General features: G+C 42.4%; 1 protein-coding gene across 14 annotated transcripts in view; it reads left to right on the forward strand.

Annotated features, from left to right (window-relative positions):
• The window catches only part of ABI1 (abl interactor 1), an 80,173-nt gene that overhangs the window by 51,777 nt on the left and 4,132 nt on the right, over positions 1–24,264 (forward strand). For 2 of the 14 annotated variants that reach the window (XM_048048485.2, XM_048048478.2), the window contains 6 exons: positions 9,130–9,230; positions 12,509–12,649; positions 14,997–15,097; positions 16,274–16,354; positions 18,011–18,187; positions 21,089–21,175. In XM_048048485.2, the coding sequence (XP_047904442.1) occupies positions 9,130–9,230; positions 12,509–12,649; positions 14,997–15,097; positions 16,274–16,354; positions 18,011–18,187; positions 21,089–21,175 (688 nt within the window). Of the gene's footprint in view, positions 1–8,375; positions 8,391–9,129; positions 9,231–12,508; positions 12,650–14,996; positions 15,098–16,273; positions 16,355–18,010; positions 18,188–21,088; positions 21,176–24,264 lie in introns of all 14 variants that reach the window. The other 12 variants (XM_048048490.2, XM_048048489.2, XM_048048477.2 and 9 more) reach the window with 11 other exon arrangements.

Below are 24,264 nucleotides of genomic sequence, written 5' to 3' on the forward strand. Positions count from 1 at the left end.
TGCTCTCCAGCCTCTCGTCCCTCAGGCTGTGTACAGCCGGGGTTGCCCCTTGCCGGGTGCAGAATCCAGCAGTTGCTCTCGTTAAATTTCATGCAGTTGGTGATTGCACAGCCCTCTTAATTTGTCAAGATCTCTGCAAGGCCTCTGTACTCTTGACAGAGTGAACAGATCCTCCCAGTTTAGTATCTTAATGCGACATTGATTGCCTGAGTGATGTGCCTGAGCCTGTTTCCTACTGTGGGGAGCATGAAGCAGTGAGTAGAAAGATGATGTTGCTATTTAGTATGTAGACATCTTAAACAAATGAAACAAGCTGCTCGTCAGGCCTCAGGTAGGTAGTTTAAGATGGCTGTCACATGTTTGACACCTTCATCAGTTTGACCTTCACTGGACACATTGTTGAGAAGATTGGGCTGAGACAGTGAATGACATAATTACGTGTATTTAGCCAGCATATTACTGGGATTACTAGAGTGTGACACAGGTCACAGCTCTAAAGGAAAGCAAAGCTCTAAAGGAAGTAGCAAACCTAGATGTAGACAGTGCTATTTTAAGAAAGTCAAACCAAAATAACTTCAGAAACTGGTGGATCAGGTCCTGTTGGAAGTCAGCACAAATAGCTAGTGATGCTGAAAGGCTGGGTTGTCTCTTGCACATACGAATTAGAAGCATACAGGAAACTGCACTGCAAGCTTTGTCATGCCAACAATGGTCCTAGAAGATACTTCAGACTATGGTCAAGAAAGTAAGACAATTTCTCTCCAGGTTGATAGGCAGCAACATCTCCACTAAGGCCTAGGAATCATGTGTTTTTTTCTAGGTGGAAAAAAAGTGTTTGAGTTTTCAGCTTTACTAATTGGAGGTCCTTGATGATCCCTGCTGTGCAACAGTCAATAAAGTACAACACCTACTTTGACATTTAGTATTAACTAAAAATTATGCAGCACTTTGAAATACATAGATGATGATTTATTGCTGTTAATAGGACTCTATTTTTGGTGGTTTGGTATGGGATTTGATAAAGAAACTGAAAGGAGAAAATACAAGGAAGAGGGATCAAAGATACAGGCTGGATTGTATCCTGTTCCTGCTTTTATTTATTTCAAGAAATACTGATCTCGGATGGTGAAAATGTCTTTAGAATATGCAGTATATTTTAAGGAGTGATCTGGAACTGTTTTATGTAAAAATAATAAATGAAATATAAACAAAACCTCTCAGACTTAAAAAAAAAAAAAAAAAAAAAGTAATCTTCAGAGTAAATACCTGCTTCCCCTGTACATTTTCTATAGGAACACTCTGTTTTCCTTGTCTCTCTGTAATGCTTCTCCTGGCTATGTAGAGGGGACACAAAAGCAGAAACTTGTGCTTGGGGCACGGAGGAGGGCTCTACGTGCCCGCCTCTCGCATGCAGGCAGCAATTTTTGTGAGGCAGCTGATGGGGAGGGGGCAGGTGGTGGTGGTAGGCAGCTGCTCTCTGTAGCAGGTTTCTGCCCTGCTGTGGGAAACCTCCTTGGAAGGCAGTGCAGTTTCCTAGCACCCTCTCCAGTAGCATCTTGACAGAAAAGCTTTTGCAGACTATCCTAGGGTTGCTAAGGTGCTTTCTCCTTCAGTCCGAAACTCCACAGCAGCCCCAAGCTGTGCTGACTCCTCACTCCCTACCATTCCTTTTGAAAGGCCTGATATGGATGAAATTCCCATAGGGAGTAAAGCTGTTTTTTTTAATATGTGTGCCTGTGAAGTCAAGGCTAGCATCAGTCACAATCGGGACAAAACAATTTTATAATTTGTTTTCTAGAGACAAGGCTTTCCCTTGCTACACAAATATTGTGTGTAGATAGCTCCAAGAAACACACAGGCAAGTGTTTGTGCCAGTCTGCAAAGTAGTGGCTCAGCTGTCACCCTCTGGGGATAAGGGAATGTAACTGAAGTCATTCTTGGTAAATCAGAGTAACTGCTGTGATGTGAGAGCCCACCTTCCTGTGTAGAGAGCTTGGTTTGAAATTTAGGCAGAGGTTGCTTTAACGTTTCCTTCCTTCTTTTTCCCTTCTTTTGTGAAAGGAGGAAAAAAAAAAGCAATGTGCCAGCAAATAAATAGGTCAAATACAATTACTCATACAGAAAATCCTCAGTTTAGGAAGGGGGAGAAGGAGGAGGAAGCTTGGAAGCCGCCTTGAAAGCCCTGGTGATGGCCTTAGAATTTGTTCCAATGCCTTTTTTTAATAGGAGGCAGGTGGAATTGCAGCAATCTGTAAAATGGCAGTAAAGTAGGAAGTTGAAATGATGACTTATGGTAAAGGAGATAAAAATGTTGAACACATGTTAAATTAAAACATCTAATAGTTGTAATTGGATCGAGTTTGCTGTATGCAACAAACAGTTCTAAAACTCCCTTGAGCTGTGTTCAGCTGTTTGAAGGAAGAATTTGGAACTTCCTCACCATAAAATGCACGTATGGAAGTTGGAAGGATTCCCTTAAAGTAGGGATGGGGCCTAAGCTTACCAAACCAATACTGAGCTCCCAGCAGGGAGTCTTGCTCTCACCCATGTCATGCTTCGCAGCCTGCTCCAGGCACCTGCAGTTCTTGTGCTTACCTCTCTGTGCAAGGAAAAATGCAGATGAGGTGCTGGTGTGAGGGTGGAAGGCCACCTAATCGTGCCTGCTTTCCCTTTAGGATAAGACTTAGTGTGTGTTGGCCACGTGCGTGTTAACTTTTAAATAATTCATCGTAATAAAAATAAAGTGAGGCAGGGATCCTGAACCTGAGCCTCTGCTGCCTTTGTTCCTGCGTTAGCCGCTGTCAGACACTCGTGCTTCAAAGGACGTAATTTCATTATTGTCACATCATCACTCAGCGGGTCGTGGCCAAACAGTAAATATTGCTGTAGGGTAAAGAAGCTTCTCTGGGGGGACAAAGTAACCCTTCCTGCTGCCAGCCCTAGTGACTGGGGTGAGTGCTGACAGCGAGCGCTTTTCATCGGGCACTTGCTACTGGAAGTTCAGAAGTGTGCATAGTTCAAGTTCAGAAGCATGCAATCTGATACGATGTAGGTTTCAAGCCTGTCTCGTTCCAAAGAAAACTTAACGCTATGAGGTCTCTCTTTTCTAATTTTGAAAATATTTTTTATTAACCTTATTTAATGTAGCTACTCAATATTACCAACTAAAAGAATTCGAAGAGCTTGAGGTATTCCAAAGCAGGAATGTGATGTATCTCTGAACAAGACTACCCGTAACTGCTGAGGGAACAATATTAAATTTGTCCATCATCTACAAATAGTTTCTTTCTGTTAACAGCCATTTAATATGTTAAAACATTTTAAAATAAAATGATTCGAAAATTTTTGCCTGCTTAGTTTGGAAACTAAAAGAAATTAAAAAATGAGGAAATAAAGGAGAGCAAAGAATAGTGACAAGCTACAGCTGGCTACTGTTAACAGAAAGCTATGTAATTACTAAGTTGCAAATAATACTAGGAGATGTTATAGATAGAAAATAAAATTTAATTGCAGAAGCTTTACCTGCTCACATTCAATTTTGAAAGAAATACTGATTTGGAGCTGAAGTTTTTCTCAAAATAGCTGCCTTACAATAGACTATAACAAAATTAAGATTAAAAACAAAACCAAAAAAACTTCTGAACCATTCGAGTAAGGAAACAGACACAGGAATAGTTTCGTTAAAAAACTGCCCGGAACTAGTGGCAAAAGTGTGTTACCCTGAGTGTCTGATGCCTACCTACAGGATGCCTTCTGAGAAACATCTTTGACCACAAATGCCCTTCTCCTTAAGTTCTTATTTTGATTTCTGTGGGGAAACTTCTAGACTAGTGCTTTACTGTCTCCACTTCTGAAGCATCCCAAACCTTCCTGTACAATTACCCTTCCTGCTGCTTTTCCTGCTCCAGTTGTATTATCTTGCGTTACTCCAAATCCCAAACTGCCCCGCTGATAAGGCAGGAGGCAATCCTTGTGGAAAAACCTGTGAGGATGCCTGGGGGGCAATTGGATTGCCTAGCTGCAGCGACATAACAGCACTTCAAAAGGTGTTATGGGCCGCTGCAGTTGTTGCAGGGATGTCCCAGATGATTCTCCCTTGGCTAATGAAGGATATAACTTTTTAAGTAAAAGGGGAGGTTGGCTAAAGAGTCATCAAGAGCAATCATGTGCTTTTCTGTTGCAGCTGATGACTGTGATTGCTGGTCAAAGGTAGCAGATCTAAGGCTGGTTATTGCTTTTACAGAATATACATATTAAAGTTCTGAGCTTGCCATACACTCTCTATTAATGCAGATTAGAGCAACAGCACTTTCTATACCTTTGTTTCCCTTTTGTCAGCATTTATCCTGGGTAGTCTTTAATGACTGCTTTCAGAGATGCTAGGTATGGCAGAGTACAGAGTGAAATTGGCTCTTGAAATTCAGGAGCTGGAAAAATAGCAACAGCATACAGCAGGGGAGGTACAGCCGACCTGCACAGAAATGTGAAGTCGCTGCAGTCTCGGACTGAAAGTTCACACCTGAACCGTATGGAAGGAGCTTCCTGGACTTCAGCGGGGTGAGGGTTTTGCTCCTGTGTGCAAGTGGCCTTTTGTGTTTCTGTGCTTGTAGATAGGTTTGCTCACATAAATGAGTTATGTGCAGTGTTCATAACTGGAGTTTTCCAAACACAATTTGTAACTCAAATAATAGCTTTCTGGTTCCCTGAATCATGACTAATGTTCCCCCATGACTTGTTGCTTGGCATGGAAACTATTAAAAACAGTTCTGTAGATGGCTGCCTCCTGAGGCCAGCCGGCAGAGCCCTTCAGATGTCTGGACATCCTTTGGCTACCAGATACTTCGATTGCCTCAGACCCCTACCTTTGTATGCCGGTCATGAATCTTGGGCCATTCGTGGCCTCGTCCCTTTGGCCGCGTACAGCAGAGCCCTGCAGTACTGCCTCTCTCTGTAGTTAATTTTTGGACTGTTAAGACTGTTGGAATCGAGCAGGCTGAAACAATTCCCTTAAGCAAGTAAGCCTCTCACTTAGAGTCATCACTTGACTGTCCCAAAGCATCGTTTGCCCTGTCCAAACACATTTTAAACTCCCAGTCCAGGTTCTCTGAAGTCCCTGCATCAGTTAGAAAAGCAGCCTTACTTTTGCCTTTGTTAAATGCCTTGCATGGCTGTTACAAACACCTGTTTTTGCCCATTACTTGAGTTATCTTACTTCTTTCCAACCCACTGCTGGCTCTCAGTCCTCGCCCACCCCACTCTCCTTAGTAGTGAAAACCCTGCAGGTGTGCTGCTGCTGCTTTTGGAAATGCGGGGGGGTTGGCTCCTCTTTCTTGAACCTGTGGTTTCTGTCTCTTAAATTTGTGTCAGCCCTTAAAACTTTATCCACATGCTTGGCAGGTTTTCCCAGGAAAAGCAAAATGGTCCTGTTCTTGTCTTGAAAACACCTCTCTGCTAGGATGCTTGCAAGAAACCCCAGCCGGTACTGCTGCTTCCTACCACTTAGCTTGTTTCTGGGAGCATCCTACTATGTCTTGTTCTCTGCCTCAGCATCACAAACGCCCCCAGCAAGCCTGTGCACTCTTTTTGTCTTGATATGTACGTTGTCCAGGATGCTGTGTCTGGCTGAAGACTGTCTCCAGTAATACAGCTAGCAGGAGAAGGGAGCTGTGCTTCTTACAGCTTCTGCAGGAGCCCTCAGTGCTGCTCTTTGTCCCACTAAGCTTTTTTGAAACCTTTTGCACCTCCTGTCTCTAATTTTACAGCTCCCTCTCGGTACAGTCTCTCCCTTTTTCAAGCTGTGAACCCTGTGCCCTGCTGCCTCTTCCTCGTGCCCTGCCTCCATTTCCTTCCTTCTGGCCTCTGACCTTCGTGGTGCTGATGCGACGGTTTGGGGGTGCTGGTCGTGCTCTGCCAGCTGGCTGGCCTCGAGGCAGCTGGAGAGAGATGCCTGAACCCACACAGAGCGTATGCCTGCTTTTCCTTTTGGTTTTCTGCTTTTTTTCCCATTTTTCTTGAGTTTATAGCGAGTCTAGACTCTGCTGCTTAAACCGTTCCCAGATCTAAGCAATTTTTTGAATTGTTTAGAGAGCGCGGAGTTTGGGTTTCAGACCAAGAAAGGCAGCAAGGCTGACCTCGTGAGCTCAGGCAATAAATACAAGAAAATGGCTCCTCCTAATTAATTAGCTTAGTAACCATGATTAAATAGCCATATGGCTCATCTCGCTTTGATTCATTTGTGTTCCTCCCATACTTCTCTCTGCTGGATCAGGAGTTCCTCTCCCCTAAGAGTCCCTGTTCCCTTTGGGTTCCTTCCTTCTGTGTTTTCCTGCCCGTGTGACTCCTGTTTATACTGACAGCAGCACAGAGGACTCTACAGAGCTTTTTACTAACTGAAAGCAGGGTGACAGCAGTTACTAACTCTTCTGCACAATAAAGAAATACCTGGATGTTTGTGTATCCGTGTATTATTTAATTGGTAGCAAAGGCGACGAAGCTCACCTGACGGAGTCATACAGACAGGAACAAAGGTCAGGAGTTGGACTCGAGGTACACATTTAGTGGATTGAACAGTGCTTAGCACGAGGAAGGTAGGAGACGAGATGAGGATGCCAGATTCAGTGCTAGATGCAGCCACGGTGCTGCGGCAGCGGAGGCAGAATGTAGCAGTGATTAAGGAGGGGGTGGAAAGACTCTCCGTGAGCGCTGAGCGACGCCTCATGAGGGAAGGAAAGCGAGGAAGCTTTTTGTTTTTAAATTTTTCAGGCAGGCGAATGTAATAGCAGAGGCTGGGTAAGGAACCATGCCACCCTTCCTTGCAAGCCTTGTGAGGGTTTTGTCTGGCTGCTGGGGGAGGGAGGACAGGGCGACAGTTGCACTATTTGGTTTCTTTTAACAAATTCCTCGTATTATGCTATTGCCCTTGGCAACTGGTGAAGTAAGGGGAAGGGTCACATACTCCTGGAAGAAGGGAAAGCAAATTTCATCGCTGCAAGCCTGAGTTAAAAATATAATACTTGAGAGAGTACCCGGGCGTCCTGGAAACTGAGCATCGTGTTTATCCACAAAATAAGCATGTAGGGACAGAAGTGGTTGAAATGCTTTAATTCTGCCACTCCGCTGATGAACCTCTGCCCAGCCTGGGAGCGAATGGGATGACCTTCACGTTTACTTACCGCAGCTAAGCTTTTTCATTTGGGTTTTGGACTGGGCTTTGGGCGTCTGCTCCTGTGATATGAATAACTTCAGGGCAGTAGCTTCCAACCTCTTAATCTGTAAATCCCAACTGTTCCTCACTGGTTGTGCGGGCCCCATCAGAAATCCATCTCACATATGTACATCGTTATAAAGCATATTTTAATTATTTTTTTCTGAGTGCATGAACTGCTTTGGACTAGTCTGTGGATCTTGGAGGAGAAGAAGGCCTGCAAACTGCAGTTTGTAAAGCTGCGCCTTAGGAGGCCTGTTCTGGAAATGACAGTTTATTTCTAAACACCCTCCAAAATAGCACTAGGATTGTTTTATGTTGTAGTTGGTGGGGTTTTTTTAATCAGTGAAACAACCCCTTTTCCCCATTCAAAAAGAAGAATCCTCACCCCTGCCCCCTCAATAAATTTAAAGAACTCAACTTGGAATTAAAAAAATGGCGTGACTTTTCCTTACAGAACGGAGGCCAAGTTTTCAAATTTTTTCTCCTCTGCAGTCACAAAGGCTGTAAAAATGATAGAGTGGAGTCACATAATGACTTGATGCTAAGAGCTAAAATTTCAGAATAACAATCATTAGAGCACTGCCAACACAGATTTGAGCAGCCAGCGCTGTGCTGGCTTGAATCAGGTTTCAATCAATACACCAGAGGTGAAGGGCTCTGCTGCTCATCCCATCCGAGGGCTCCCTTTTCTTTATTTACCATTCAGCGCAGCAGCTAGGATTTCTTCAAAACACGTGAAGGTTAAGTGTCAAAACAAGAGGCCAGCCCATTCTGCACCGTATAGCTGCAACTGTGGTTTTGTGAGCAAATTCTTAAGCGCACGTTGCCATTGCAATAGCATTGATCTGCTTTTGGACTTGACTAGTCAGTAAAGGGCTTTTCAACCCTTTCCTGGCCATGAGGAACCTGTAAAACAAATCCATCAAAGCTGAGCTAAGCTTCATTTTTATGACTTTTTTTTTTCTTTGGGTTGCTTCATCTTTGAAAGTTCTGCCTTGGGACTATGTGAGCCAGTAAAATCTTTGTTAGTGTACTGGGATGTGGCTAATTATCAGTAGGCAGAAATGATATTTTGAATGTGATTATCTGTAGTTTAACCTGTCCTGTCAGTTGTGATGGACCTGCCATTAATTTCTGCCTTTTTCCCCCCTTTTTTGCCAACGTTAAGTGGCTAAAAGCCAAGGTAAGAAGTGTTATTTCTCCTTTGACCCACAGTGCCTCATGTGACTGATAGTAGAGGCTGCAGAGCCATTAAAACTGAAATCTAGCGCGCTCTTACGCTCTCCTCTGCTTTCCATAGGATATTTAGATTAAACATGCTGTACTTGATTTTTGTTTTATTTACAGCGTTTAGCGTGTGTCAATCTATCTGCGATACATTGACATCTGCATTTGTACATAGATACATTAATTTCTCTAACACATGTAGTGCTTTGCTCTGAATTCAGTAGATGCCTTGATTCCCTTCACTTACATTTTTTTTTTTGCAGGAGACTTCCCAGACAACCTGAATGACTCTGCTAGTCAAATAGCAGGGGTAAACTGAGAAATTCTGGGCCCATGCTGACTGTGTTGTACTGTCAGCCTTAAAGTTTGGTTTAAATTATTAACACTCGAACGGGGACGAACACAAATGTGGCTTCCCCCTAAAGACAAGAGACATAAGAGATTTGAGCATGAACCTGTCAACTGCCTAGCTTTCTGATGTCTGTTGTAAATTAATAGCAAAAATAACATTAAGCTTGTATTTAGACTCTTTGTATATACTGGTGTCTGTCTTGTGTGTAGCTAAAAACTTGCTGTTTGACAGCTGTCTGGGAATTCTCACTTCATATTCTTACACTTTAAAAAAAAAAACAAAAAACTGTCAATAATAGAGCTGCTCCGTTATAAAAATAAAATCATGTTTTCCCTTATTTCAGCATGGAAATAACCAGCCTGCAAGAACTGGCACCTTGTCAAGAACAAATCCGCCTACACAAAAACCACCAAGTCCTCCCATGTCAGGCCGGGGAACTCTGGGGTAAGAATGAAAGCTGCTTGGTGCCTCCTGCGTAATATATAGTTTTAATTGTGCCAGTGGTGGGGTTTTATTAAATAGGTGGAATGGATGGTAGTTCTGATTGTCTTTAGTAAATAACGCAATTGCTTTTTTTTTGTATAAACCCTTTCAGCTGCACTGACTCTTATTTTCGTGGTGACCTTTCGAAAGAGCCACTTTTCATGAGGGAGAGGATTTATTACAGATACGGGTGAATGAGAAGACTGTTGTTATTCCTGAATTTTGGACAGAAATCTTTGGTGACATGAGAGAATATCAATAAGGTTTTAACTTCAGTGGGGGAAGGACTTCATTGTTGGAGTTCTTTGTCTGCTTGTTTCTCAATATTACAGGCTGTTGATACCCTATTTGTTAAATTATCTCAGCAAAATTCATGGCATCGTTAACACATGGACAGCACCGATTCTCATTGGCTTGTGAATTTTTATTTGCATGCTTAAATGAGGAAAGATACTGCTATTCCCAAGTCCCCCTGTGACTTCAGTTCCCTACCGTAGCATCAATTTCACTGCCGTGGACCTGTGGGGAGGGAAATCTGCTTATCATTGTGTGCCAGCAAGTAGTTGTTGCTAGGGACCAAAGCATTAATACCTGAAACGCTCAGAGCATGTGCCACGCCGTTCTGTATGCCCGTCTTCCAGAAGTCGATCCGAAGCAAGATCTACCTATTTGTCCCTCTCAGTATTTCCCTTATGCTCTGGGAGACTGAGGCGCTGTAAAGCTGGCTGGTGTGCTTGTATTGGCTTCAGGTACATTGTCTGGAAAAGGTGGGGAGCTGGAAAAATGAGGAATAATGAGATAGAACCGGAGCAACGGTTGAGGAAAATTAGGAGCCGCAACTGCTTTTGTCAAAGACTTAGTGATTTTTAATCCTGATTTGCTGCTTTGCTGCTTCAAGATGGCTGTGTTTATTGTGTATTCTACAGAGAAATTACCCTAGGGGTTTCCTCAGCGTGTTTTGTGAAAATTCCCATTGCTCGAGGGCACGCAATCAGTATTCCAATTGTCTCTCTTATCCCGGCTGAGAGAGAGTTGTTTATCAGCCCCGGGAAGCTGGGGAAGGCTTTCATGTCCTCTTGGACGCTCCCAGTGAAACAGCGGCGCTGATGCACTGGTGAGCTGCCTCTCTCCTGCTCCCCCGAACAAGCCGGAGCTGTTTGGTTGCCTCCGCTGATGCCTGATAAGGATTAATCAGCTGAACGTCATTTCCAGATGAGCTTGACGAGAGGCAGCAGTTGGCTGAGGGGGAGGAATAATGTGGGCTCGTACAGCGATTTCTATCTGCCCTTCTTGTTCAGGAAGCTCTTGTCTTGAGCAGCCGCGTTCTGCCAAGGCACGAAATATCATCGGCATGACTGGTTCCCCTAACATATGCAGAAAAAATTGCTAGAAACCGCAAGGATGCTACTCCTCTCCCTTTGATCCACAAAACCAGAGATAAGCATGTAAAATCAGAACAAGCTTGGTGTCTAACACGGGCCTTTAAGTACGTGCTGCCTATTGTACAGCTCGTCCCTCCAAGGCAGGGCTGTCCAAAGGAAGGCTGCGGGGAGGGAGGGACTCCTGCTCCGAGGTCCGAGCTGCAAAATGAAAGGAATGGCAGCAGGGGGTCTTCGTCGGAGCTGCTCAGGCTGGAAATACACCAGGGGACAAAATGAGTGGAGCTGGATGGAGGGAGTAGTTGCAGTTGCACCGTGAGGGACCTGGAGCAGAGCACGGCCCTGGGCTGCCTTTAGCTCCCTGGTGGCAAGAATTAGGGGACGGTGAGGTGGGCAGCTGTGGGCTGTGCCAGGACAGAGCTGTTCTCCTCCCCCGTGTAAGGCAGACAGAAAAACAAAGGCAAGGACTGGACTCTGGCAGCAGAAAGAAATTATTTTTTACTTCTCTGGTGCTTGGGAGTTTGAGTCCTTCAGTGAAGTTGAGAAGAACAAGGAGAAACTAAAGCTTGGCTGAACTGGAGGATGTAGCAGGGGGTTGCTTTTGATAGGATATGTAAGTCTGATTGGCAAAATAAATAGTACTACAGAGCTGGGGGGCTGCATTTCCTATTGCCACTGCCTTTCCACCGAGAACACTTTAAAACACTAGTTCTCAAAGCTATTTTTGTTGGAAGCACATTTAAGATCTTCCGTGCTTACCACTTTATTTGGTGGTATTTAGAGCTCTATCTCTTGCAACTGGAATACGAAAATTTATTTTTCCCATGACTGATCTCTTTTGGCAGATCTATGGGTGATAGCAGTCTGCACATCAAACTCATCTGCAGTTCTTTGTATAGACAAACTAATTTACAAACACCATAGCTCATACAAACAGTTATGATATTTCCGTTTTTCTATTTAGAGAGGTTTTAATAATAAAACATTGTAGTTAAAATTTAGTGCTGTTTTGTTCCATATTGTCAAAAGGAAGTCGATAGATTTCTTAAAATACTGTGAGGCCATGGAACTCACCAGCTCGGTTATAATCAGTAATTGAAGAAATGATTAAATGCCAGTAGTTTACTATTTTTGTTTTTTCTTAGCTGGTGCTTTGCCAAATCCTGTGTCTTGCGAGGGATCTCTCAGTTACTAGCGCGAACCGAGGAGCCCTGCAGTTGAGCACAATGCGCAGACTGTTCTTAAGGCAGCAACGGGTCGGGTAAACAGATCTGGAAAGATCTGTGTTACATTTCTGACTTGATGCAGCCTGTTACGTGACCTTGGAAGTCTCCGAGCTTCACTTTCTTTGTCTGTAAGATGGAGACAATGAAGCTGATCTGTGAAGCACTTAAAGATCTGCTTAAGTGATATGCTTGATTACAGCATAAAACAATGCTGCTAGGAAAAGCACTGGTGATTGCAAATGTAACTTGTTCTGCGAATCTTTCAGACTCGCTCCTGTCTTAATGAGTTGAGTACCTTTTAGCCAAGAATGCTTTTAGGACAGTTAAGCATTTGGAGGGGAGGAAGAGAAAGAGGACATTGTTACTGTGGAAGAACTGGTCGCATGCAGTGTATTAAAAGATAACCCTGGAATAGTATGCACGTGTAACTATTGTATGGTATGTAGTTCAACGAAGGTATTTTTGGTGTTAAATTTAGCTTAGGCTTCTTAAATCAGTTTATGTGCTCTAGGCCAACTTGTGTGGATCTTTCTACGTAAGAGCACTTTAGAGAGTTGAACGTGATTTTTCATGCATTTATCCTTTTGCTCTTCTGATCATTTATCTTTGTCTTCAAATCTTTTTCCTTGACCAGACGAAATACTCCTTACAAAACCCTGGAGCCAGTCAAACCACCAACAGTTCCTAATGATTACATGACCAGTCCTGCCAGACTGGGCAGCCAGCACAGCCCAGGAAGGACAGCTTCCTTGAACCAGAGACCAAGAACACACAGGTAGAGAATTTTTTTCCTCACTCAAATTCTTTCCTGCCTGGTATGCTGCTGCTTACTGAAGTCACAGAAAAGCTTTGAACTTTTGTGCTCTTTTTTTTTTTTAATTTTTTTTTTTTTTGGTTAAAAGGCAAAAGGTGAGTTATTCTACCACTCCATTAATGCACAGAACTTCACTGTAGTTACTGTTTGATTTCTCTAACACACAGAAACATTTTTGTGCTCTATTGAAGCCTCATTAAATCTAACAATTCTATAAGCACAGACCTCATTTATTGTGTTCTGTGTTACTTTTTTCCTCAAAATAAGCAAAACTTAAAAATTTATGCAGTTGAGAAGTGGGGTGTTGATGGTTCCTACTGGGTTAAATTAAAAGGTACATTGTTAATCTTATCCTAAATACAGTTAGGCTTTATAGAATATCTTTTTTTATTGTTGTTTTCAAGACCACTGATTGCAAAGAGAAGTTTCTCTTGATTAGAAATGCTGTGATGAAGATAGTCAGAAAGAGCTGATTGCTTTCTTTTGGCTAAAACTTAATGCTTGTAATCAGTGCCAGCATGATAGAAGTAGAACATTAAACTTACTAGCAGGTATTGGCATTAGCCAGTTGTTTCCACGTACTTAAAGGCTTTGAAAGAGCAGTGTGTTTCAGAATGAGAAAGGTGTTCATGTGTACCTTGTTCTTTTCTTTTTTAATATGTAAATTTCTTCTCAAATTGCAAGGCTAGATTTTCTCCAAGTCTCTGGAGCAAGTTTGGTTTATTCAGTTTAGATGTAGAGCTTAGGGATATGGTTTAGTGGAGTACTTAGTGTTAGGTCGGAGACTCGATGATCTTGAGGTCTCTTCCAACCTAGAGAAATCTGTGAATCTGTGAATCTGTGAATTTGATTGTATCAGAGGCTTCAAACTGCAGGGAAAAAGCAGATAAAAGAGTTCAGTGTAGTTAAAAATAAGATAGTAGTTTTTTCAGACAGCTTCTTCCCTATTTATTTATTTTTTAACTCCCAGTAGGCAATTAAACACAGGAGGTCTCTAATTGAGGGGTTGAGAGAGAATTTTGGACACAGTTGTTCATGAAGTACTATTCATGAATTAAGTAACAACTAAATCTGGTTGCAGTGAAGATCTTGTTAATCTGTTTAGCTGGCTACTGTGAATGCTCCCTACTCTTGTCTCACAAGATCTTTTTTTATGTAGACTGCAGTTAGAAATTCAGCCGCAACCATGGTGACAAGATCAAGGTCTTCAGCAGACAGAACACTGATTTTGAAGGAATTATCTTGGCTTCCATTTCAGATCACTGGTTTTCTTTTTGTAACAGTGTTATTTTCTTAAGATATATTTGAATGATTTGTTCTTGACTCTTGACAGCATTGATTTGTAGCTACTCAGGAATTTTAAATAAACTATAAAATCACTGAGTACTCCTTAATTAGCATGAATGGGTTAAAGTGGTGTTTTGGCTTAAAGGCATATTGACTACTTCGTTTTCTTTGTATTATCCATTTAATCCGTGTAGATTCAAGCCTTGGCCTAAGGAATGTTCATGGGTAAGAATAAGCAGAGATTCCATCTGAGCCCTGATTGATTCCTTTTTGTCTCCCTCAATGAAAAAAGATGATGTGGCCTCTGAAAGATGTGTTAGAAACATTATTCAGTAGTTCACTAGAAGTATGTTCCATACAAACCTCTATTGCTGGCCATGAATTTGAATATCATATAAACAGTACTGAGACAAATTGCCACCTGGCTGTACTGTTACCTTACAGACTATCTCAGAAACAAACTTTTTGTACGTAAAAAGTATGTGTATGTGGAAAAGTATATTGGCTACACATAAAATTATTTCCTCTCTGCTCAGCTTGGTTCATCATGGCTGATCTCAGTTAAAAAGTTCTTATTCTCAAGCTCTATTCTGAGCAGAGGAAAGATTCCTTCAGCTGATAGTGTAACTAATTTTAAAAAATTATTTACAGTTGAGGCATGAACTCTTCCAGCCCCAGCCTAATACTTCTAATTAATACAAGGCGCTTGAACTATTCCTGCAGTTGTTACTCCATTGCCTAGAACTAGTATGGTTGCTTACCTTTTTATTTCTGAAATCATTTAATTAGACATTTTATGCGTAGTGATGTTTATCAGCTTAGCTAATTCCATTTATTAGGAGTGTAATGCATCCTGACTTGATTAGCTATATGAGATTGTAGGTGGAGACAGGGTTTTTTTTAAAGTGGATTTTTCAAGTCTGTAATTGAGTTAGGCCAGCATAGTTCACACAAGGAACGTGACTGTTGATAGGCCTTTGTAGGAATGCTGTGCTAATACTTATGTTCCTCTGTTTTGTAGCGGTAGTAGTGGAGGAAGTGGCAGTCGAGAGAACAGTGGAAGCAGCAGTATTGGCATTCCCATTGCCGTGCCTACACCTTCACCGCCAACCATTGGACCAGGTATGAGGGGCTCTTCTTCCCACGTTAACTTAAGGCTGTAATGTCAGTCATGTGTTTGCAGAGGGAATTTTTACTGAACACAATGGACAAGAAACTGTCCCGAAGCACAGTCATAGTCAGGAAATCACTTACGAGTGCTGAGGGACATCTAAAGTTTTAATTTTTTACCAGAAGTACTTACAGAACAATCACTCGTGGAATAACAGATGGCTGAAACACCTTTGTCTGTCCATGTTTTGACAAGACAATTGTGGGACAGGAGACACTAAAGGGGAAGAGCATGTCCTTTTAAAGCTTCAGTACATTTTCAAAGGCCTTGCCTACAAGTAGGCATTTCTGAGTGTCCTGAGAAGCAGCAGCAACTGTCAGTACATATTTGATGGGAAATCTTTTTTTTCCAAAATAGTCTACTAATTTACCATCTGCCAATGATTTTCTGTGTGTGTTCTTAATTAAATAAAAGTCTTCACCTCAAATAAAATACAGAAGATGACCTACAAAAAATTGCCAGTGGTAGAATTCAGACTCATCCACCAGTGTCATTTATTCTGTTACAGTCTGAAGTTTCTAAGCTATGAGGGAGATTACTGTGAGAGGCAGGAGAACAAGTGTTATACTCTAGGACAGCAATAAAAGAGAGCCATAAAGGATCTCTCATCACCAAATGCATGTTCTCCTGTTTTTAATAATGATGAATTGTGTGATTGTGTAGAATCCTTCTTTATTAGTAGACTGCAGGATTATCTTGATAATAAACCAACTCTGACACTTGCTTACACTTGTGTCTTTGTAAGCACATAAAATTAATTTGTACAAGACAATAGCGGAATTTTGGTGCAATGTAATTATGCTATTGCACCTCTTAAATCGTTGTTCCTTGGTTGCAAGTCTTCACTTTTTTATGCACACGTAGGCTTTCCTTTCTTTTTCCCAGGTGTTTCTGATCCTGCAGTGGTACAGATAGGCATGAATCTTACTATCATCTGTCATCCCATTGAAATCAATGGGAATAAAGATCTGCAGATACAGAACCCTGTGTAGGATCAGGGCCTGAGCTATTACCAGTTGACTCAAGTTGAATTTTCGTATTTATTTGGGAAGCCTATCATGTGCCCATGCTTTCTTATTTGCTTTTTTAATATATGGCCTAATTGGGAATATAAACTATTTTATTAGCACACATTTCTGTTCCTCCTCCTCCTGGAGCCCCGCCAGCACCACCACTGCCACCACCTCTCCCGATGGGCAGTCTGATAGGTGAGACTTGTGTCAATGCTGAAGTGATTGCAGTCGTGCTGCATAATCAATAATCATCTCTTCCTAATGGACTTAGCGAAGCTGTTTTTTCATTTGTAGTGGGTGCTATATGATTTTAGTACACAAATCAATTCTGGGGTGATTTTTTTTTCTTTGAACAATCTAATCTCCACTAATTTCCTGTGGTTAAAGCCTCTGAAGGTAAATGCACAAGGTATGGGGAAAAGGTTGCTAGTTGCTTGGAATCTCTGTTCCCAATAAAGCTGAGATCTAATTAGTCTGATCTGTAATAATTCCAAATCAGCTTAAGTATTGGTATTCTGCTGTATCACTCTTGCAGTTGAAAATAAGCCAGTACGGTTGCACTCTCACTTAAAAAATGGTAGCTGATGTGCGATGTATGTGATCTATCTTGTGGGAATAAGGTGACTGGAAAGCAGGAGTGTCTGTCACAGTGGCTTGGGTTTGATGCTGTACTGCAGCAGGCAGATGCCAAACTGGAAGACTTGAGGATACAAGCTGACAGTTCTTGAAAAATTACCTCAAACATTACATATAGCTGTTAGGAATGGATTTAAAAGTAGTAACTATAAAAAGACAGACACCACCACCCCTTTCCTATCACAGGCTGATGGCAAAATTCATTGATCTTGTTAAGAGACGAGCTTTGGAGGCTTTGACCCACATAACCTGTTACACTTTCTCTTACTGAAGTGTTTAAGTGAAAGTGACTGTGGATGGCACTACAGGACTGCAAACTTCTGGTCACACACAGTTTGTGTGTGTACATGTGTGTGTGTATGCATTCCTGTATATATTTTTATATGGTTATATAAGATATATACGTATGCATTTAAAAGCACAGAACATTCTACTGCAAAACAATTTTTGCACTTAAACATTGCAAAGTTGTGCGTTGATCCATGTGACCTCAACGTGTAAGATTCATTAGTTTGCAAGGTTTGAGTCTTTCATCTGTCAGAGGTTAATGCAAAAAGAGCATTTAAATTGTTTTTATTAACCTTGAATTTTGTGCAGCAAGCATGTGGAAGGTAAAAATGGGCATTCATCTTGATGAGCAAGTGACATGTCTTTCTGTCAGCCTGCACTGGTGATTCTGATCTGGTAGAAGTATAAATTCTATGAGTACAAAACCACAACTAGCAAACATGATTGGCAAACATGCCAAGTGTCTGAAGCTCATGTCATTTAATTTACTGCTTTGTTAGAGCAATTTTTGATACTAGATTGGAGACAAGTTCTGGTTCACAATGGAAAACATTTGCTTTGAGCAGAATGTGGATTTTTTTGTGTGCGCTTTTTAATAAAGGGTATTGCATGTAGAATATTGAGATATGCTTACAAGTTGGAAGCTGGTTCAACTTTCCAGTCCCACCCAGTCTGTCGAAGTAGTTCTCCCAGCATTTCTCAAATGCCCTTTATATCAGTGTTATTTTATGTCCTGTGTGTTTTTTGTCATTATTGATTATAACAGGGATGTTTGTTTTCTATTAATCTCTTGGTACTGCCTTAAGTTATTGGTGATCTGTAATCAAGTGATTCCCATGTTCTGGGCTTTTTCTATTTTCTGCGTTCTGCCCCAAGTAATGCTCTGCTTAAGTCTTTTCCTCGGTTCCTCTGGCTAATGCTTTTCAGCTGCTCCGGGTTCAGCTCCTGGTTCCCAGTATGGCACAATGACCAGGCAAATCTCGCGACACAACTCTACCACTTCTTCAGCATCTTCTGGTGGATACAGACGGAATCCTTCTGTGACTGCCCCATTTTCTGCTCAACCTCATGTTAATGGCGGGCCTCTTTATTCTCAAAATTCAAGTAAGCTTCTGAGCTCTGAAATCATGAACTGTTTTGAGCAAAATGATTGTAAAAGCATGCATGGCATTTTAACTCATTTGTGAAGAGCATCAATAAGATTATTGCTTTCTTTCCTAAAATAGAAGGAAAAACAAACAAGAAAAACCCTCTTTAAGTTGTACAGTGATTGCACTGTATGCAATTACACTGTTTTTCCCCTCTGAGTTGTTTGCTGTTACTCATGGCAAGAAATTATTATGATTGCCTATCTAATTATAGGCACATTATACTTAGTATTTCAGGTGTGCTTGGGGAACATAAACTAAAACCACATTTTTTTTTCAGGAGACCTAATGTGCTTGTAGCACACTCCCTCCACTACTGGGCTAGTGGCAAGAGAGTGCTGTCAGAGCGCAGCGCTCCTATAACAAGCTTTTCCCATTACATAGTTTCTCCCTGTCTCTGTCTCATTCCCAAATCCTATTCCTGATTCCAAGTTTCCCCTTTGTTCTTCATTTTAAACTTAACTGTTAAAGAAGGGACAGAAGAGTTCAGCCTCTTTTCTCTTCAGCAGACAACTCCTCTGTGCTTCCACACAAGTGGTATAGATGGAGATGAATGAGGGGCGGGATGCAGTGGGGAGCTGAGCTAGTGTTAGTCATCAGCTTTCTGCCTAATCACCTGGCAAGGCAAGCAAGGTTGACTGCAGAAAGCTCTGCAAAATAGGGTTAGAATTGAATAATAGAATCTTGGTGGAAAGCTAGGCTTAGATCAGGAACTTCTGCCTTTCTGCTTCCAGCAAGGAAGAACTCCAGCAAGGGTAATTTTGACCAAATATACGTAGAGGAGTGATAGTACTCCAGTGGCTTCTGGTGGTGTGCCAACTCCTTAAACTTCAAAGTGGTGTTTCTTTAAAACAAAATGTAGATGTTCGGGCTAGAGCTCACTACAGACAAGTGCTGGTTGTTAGTATACTTACTCTTAAGGAAAGAATAGTTACGGAATGTTGGAGACACTGAGGTGTAGACTTTTCTCAGTGGTTTGCAGGTATTACATTGTCCAAAAGCACTTTTGTATGCAGGCACAGTACCTATCTAGCTTTTTTCCCAATTCTAATTTTCCTGCTACTCTCTCTGACTCATGCTGACCCTTCATTTTCCTCCACACTCCTGTTCCCTGAAATTAATTCACCATAGCAATAGAAACTCCTTCCTGTTCAAACAGTCGTATTCTGTTGAATAAACAGGGCATTACTCCTGGAAATAGTTCAGTTGCCTCGAATGCTCTGCACACCACTGTTTCTGAACAGTTGTATTTTTCCAAAGCAATTTTTTGCTCAAATGCAGGTGCTATTCCTTAGTCTAGCCTCTCTGGTGTTTTCAAAATACTGATTGTCAAGATTTTTTTTGAACAGTATTTTGATGGGTGTTTTTCTACTTTAAACTATTTTTCTCCATTTCTGTAACCGGTGATTTTTTTTAATGCTACTGTCTTGACATTAAATCTAGGTTCCATGTTTCTTTAAGATTTTACTTCTCATGCTAACAAATATTCTGTTTTTTCTTAGATGTTTACTTCAATTTTGTGAGAAACCTGTTTGTTGTCCCTCTTTTATAGATTGTTTCCCCCATACAGTTGATTTGATTATTGGTTTTGTAATGAACTAAATGCTTCATTTTTATTCATCAAACATTAATCTTAGTTATGGCTTTATTTAAAACTGTTGCTTACTTGGAAGTACAGAACCTCTTTCAAATTTGATTCCAACTGGATTATGCTGCTGAATTCCCACCTTCACAGGAACTTCTCTATTTCAGTGTAAGAGAAATTCTCCTGAGAAGGGGCATGGTATAAACAAATGAGTTATGTTCTATTGTTTCTTTTTCTGTTTTTTGTTTTTTTGGTTTTTTTTGTTTTTTTTTTTGGTTTGTTTGCTTTGTTCTCCCCCCCCTCCTTCACTGGGAGATGTCCCACCAGAGCTGGTACTTTACATGGCATGTCCTGCTACCACCATGCCTCTCTCCTACCTGGTGAGGAAAGAGCAACACCTCAGCTGTCAGCCCAGCATCTCTGAGCACTGGTGCCTGTGTTTCACACCTCATTTCTCGCTGAGGAGGTCCCTACTTCACAGGAGATGAGCTTGTGAGTGCTTCCTGGGCAGCTCTGGGCACCAGTGTAGCCAGTGGTAGCTGTTCATGCCTTTGCCAGATTCTTAAGTTGCTGAGCTCCTCTAACCGGAGAAGACCTGATAATTTAAAATAGAGCTCCATTCAGCTCTAAACCCACCCGTTGTCCTACCAACAAGCAACAAGGTCCCTTTTCACATTTTTCCACTGCCCCCCTTGCAAGCCTGAGCAGAGCAAAATGATGGGAGGTGCACTCTGTGTGGACACGAAGCATCGACATGACACCATCGTTGCCTTTGTAAAGCAGTCGTCTTTGCTCTGAGGCAGGGCTGCTTCGCTGCCTTTGGCGTAGCTCCCTGCTCTTGTGTTAGAGGAGGAGTCCAGCATCCTCTACAGCATCACCTCCTCTTCTGGTAGCACACTTTTTAAAGAGAACTACTACTCAATGAGCAGCATGATGGAAAGCCCCGTGTTGCATGCTGCCCAAGCGAGGCTGAGCGGTCCCCTTGGCACACGCAGCTCCCCGACACGCAGCCTGCGCCCTGCTTTTTGTTCAGATGGACACAGGCACGTTTTGCTTTGTGAGCCTCAATTGGCTAGCCACGAATTCAGCTTTGTTGGAAACACAAGCTTGAAGAAGGTTCTTACGTGTGTGTGTTCTTGTTGTTCTTTACATACTTTGTTTTTTGTGGTCCTCGTTACTGACGGCTGCTTTTGTTTGTTTCTTTTTTTTTTTTTTTCCTTTTTCCCTTGTGTCTGTTGACTTCCCCCGATATGCTGTGTGCATTGCTACCAGTTTCTATTGCTCCACCCCCTCCCCCTATGCCTCAGTTGACTCCACAGATACCTCTCACAGGCTTCGTGGCCAGGGTGCAGGAAAACAGTAAGTTTGGACAAGCTGAGCTGTTAAAGGGTAGAGCCTACTTTCTTCTAGCATGCATGGCTGGCAAGTCAGACTCTCTTTTGTTTCCTTTTCCAGAAGCTAATACCATCTTGCATTCTAGTGTCGATATGCTATTGGAGCTGAAGGGCACACTCTTCAATATTTTATAACGTGCATGATTATTACTGACCCATTTAAGATCTGAGCTGCAAATTTATTATAGAAAAACAGCGTGAAATACGTGGCATCTGCTTGGTCTGAATATAGAAGTGTATCTTAATTAAAAATATTAATTTCATGTTGATTCATCCTGCCTGAGGCTTCTTCAGTAGGGATAATTGATTAGTTTTTATTAGAAAGGCTTATGTAGACTGTCAAAATATGTAGTGCGTTACCACTGGCTCTAATCCTCCAGCAGTTTTTAGGAACCTCCACAGTCAATTGAAAATGTGCAGTCTTATGATCTAATGCCACTACAAAGGAGCTCCTAAGGTATTTCTCCTCTCGTCAGCCTTTCATTCTCCATTTCTTTGTGTCCTCTAGCCAGGTTTCCCTACAGAGCTTTTTGCAGCGTAGCTTTGCTAGTTAGGTTTGTGAAGGAGATGCCTCCTGGCTATGATCTGTGCTGCAAGGTGTTTTCCACTGGTCTCTCTGCTTTTGCTGTTTTTGCTTGATTCATTTCAGGTGAGTGCTCCTGTCCCGAATGCTAGCACAGGGGTAAAGTCATGTTCCTGCTGCAGGGACATCGCTGTCGTAGGAGAATTGTAGTTCAGTAAACAACAGAGTGAATAGAATGTAGATAGGGCGTGAAATGAATATAAAACATAAATAATGAATATAAAACATTTCTTAAAGTGTTTGGGAACTGTAGCAAAGTCTGCTGGAACCTCGGAGGCTCTTAACTACGTAGTGATGCTCCAGCGTGTACTTAGGGGCCCTCAGATCTGATCAGTGCTGCTGTCCAGCTTCCCGTACGAGCTTTTAAGTGCTCATGTTCTGAGCATTCCCCTAGAGATAGGAGGCATCTCTATGGTTCCCATTCAGAACGAAAATGTTTTGGTGTTATGCCAGGTAAATGCTAAGAATCGTGTTGTTGTAGAATAGCATACCACAAAAACGTCTTGACAAACCCTTCCAAAATGCCAGGCGTAGGGGTAGACCTCCTAAAGATGAAGGTTACAGAAAGTCTTCACTTGCAGATAAACTTGAGAAAATTGGCACCTGCTTCTGAATTGTTCCAAGTACTGTCCTCGTGGAGATAACACAGCACTTGGGAGAGCCGAGGTGAAAGGGACAGGCTTACTTGTGTGTGTCACAACAAGAAATAAAGCTGACTTGGCAATGAGATTGCAGCAAAAATAGCTGAAGCTTGAAATCTGGTCTAGGAATTGTTCTGTTTATTTTCCTTCTTTAATAGTCCCTTGGGTTTTAAAGTTATCTAATGAGTATGGCTTTGAGCTGCATTTTGGAGGTAGGAGTGCATGTGGCAGTCCACGCATGCACTCAGCAAAACTGGCTGTAGAGGCCGTTGTGGTTGAGTTTTGGCCTTGTGTGCTTCATCTGCCTCATTTTCTACCAAATGTCTACATGGAGTGGAGTTACGGAGACGCGTGGGTGGGCTTGTCTTTTATGGGAAAATGTTCCTTCCTTATCGTGAAGATCTGTGGGTTTGGAAAGCAACATCCCCTGCTACGTGGAAGTCTTTCAGATTTCTTCTAGGGCAGATGGATTACGAAATATGCCAGGCCTATTCTTTTTTTCCTGCGCCCTGTGCCCAACCTGTGGGTATCTCCTTCTTCAGAGAGGTTTTCTGGTGTGCCCTGAGACCTCTGATAGGATGTAGACTGCTGCACTGTCACTGTCACCCAGTCCTTTAAAGAGGGCTCTGCTGGTACCCACTTAAAGAACAGGAATGTGAACACACAAGAGAAGATGTTTCAATTTGGAGCTGTATAAATACTGGTCCGGTTACCCTTTCTCATCTAGAGTGTTTTTCTTTTTTTTTTTTTTTTTTTTTTATTTTATTTTTTTCTTCCACCTCCTAGGAAAATTAGTGCTATTCTAGGTTCTGCCTGTTTTAAGCTCAGAGCCAGGAAACGTCTAGGTTAAAGTCCCGGAGGTGGGGATATGTCCATAGGGTGGTACTTGTCTAATTTTCTGTTCCATTTTCTCCCCTTGTTTTAATGTGAAGTTGAATTGTTGTAAATGTTTCCCATGAAGCACGCAGTTTCAGCACTGCATCTCGGTTAGGGTCTATCTGTGCTGGCACTTTCACGCTTGCATTTCCTCCCCTTTTTTGTCCTTTTCAAATAAGCAACTCATTGTTGAATAAATAAAACTTTTTGCATTTTTTAAGGTAAGGATTTCTCAGCATCTCAAAGGAGCGTTGCCTCAATACTATTTTTTCCTGGCTGCAGATGAAAATTAAGGGTAGAAATACATTTTGTGAAAGATGTGCCGAGAAGACTGCACAGACCCAGTCCGTTTATAAATCGTGTTGTCATGTGTCTGCGGTGGATTAATGAAGCCTGCCTGGGAGTGCTGCTCAGTAACGCAGGCGAGACACGGCGTTCAGCTGGCCGGAGACTTTGTTAGTCTGTCTCCAGGCGACACAAATGGGCTTCTGTATGGCCCAGGGATCCCTGACACAGTGGCAGGCAGCCTGCTGATGCAGAGCTGTGGGCTGCGTGGCCCAGCTGGTCACGTTGCAGAGGAGCTGGGCCCGCAGGTGAAGAAGAGCAGCAGCTCCCCAAGGGGGTACAGCGCAGGCTGGGTGCCAGGGCTGCCATGGCTGCTGCCCCGGCAGCTCCTGGCCCCTGCAGCAGGGGATTTGGCTTCCCCTGTACCTGCACGGCCCATCTGACACAGCTGGGAGGTGGCAGCGGAGCTCAAACCCCTCATCAGAGGCACGTGGCTGAAGCCCAGAGGTTAGTCACTGCTGGAGCAGCGGCCAGGCAGGAATAAAGAGCATTAAAGCAAACAAACCCTCGTCGTAATTTTCAGTGCCGCTGTAACTAGCAGTAGCTGGAGCTTCACTGTGGTGTTCGTTCCGTGCAGTTCAGCGTAGCTTCCCTAAAATGAGCATCGCG

Source organism: Anser cygnoides, chromosome 2 (genome assembly GCF_040182565.1).
Source record: "Anser cygnoides isolate HZ-2024a breed goose chromosome 2, Taihu_goose_T2T_genome, whole genome shotgun sequence".
Classification (NCBI taxonomy): domain Eukaryota; kingdom Metazoa; phylum Chordata; class Aves; order Anseriformes; family Anatidae; genus Anser; species Anser cygnoides.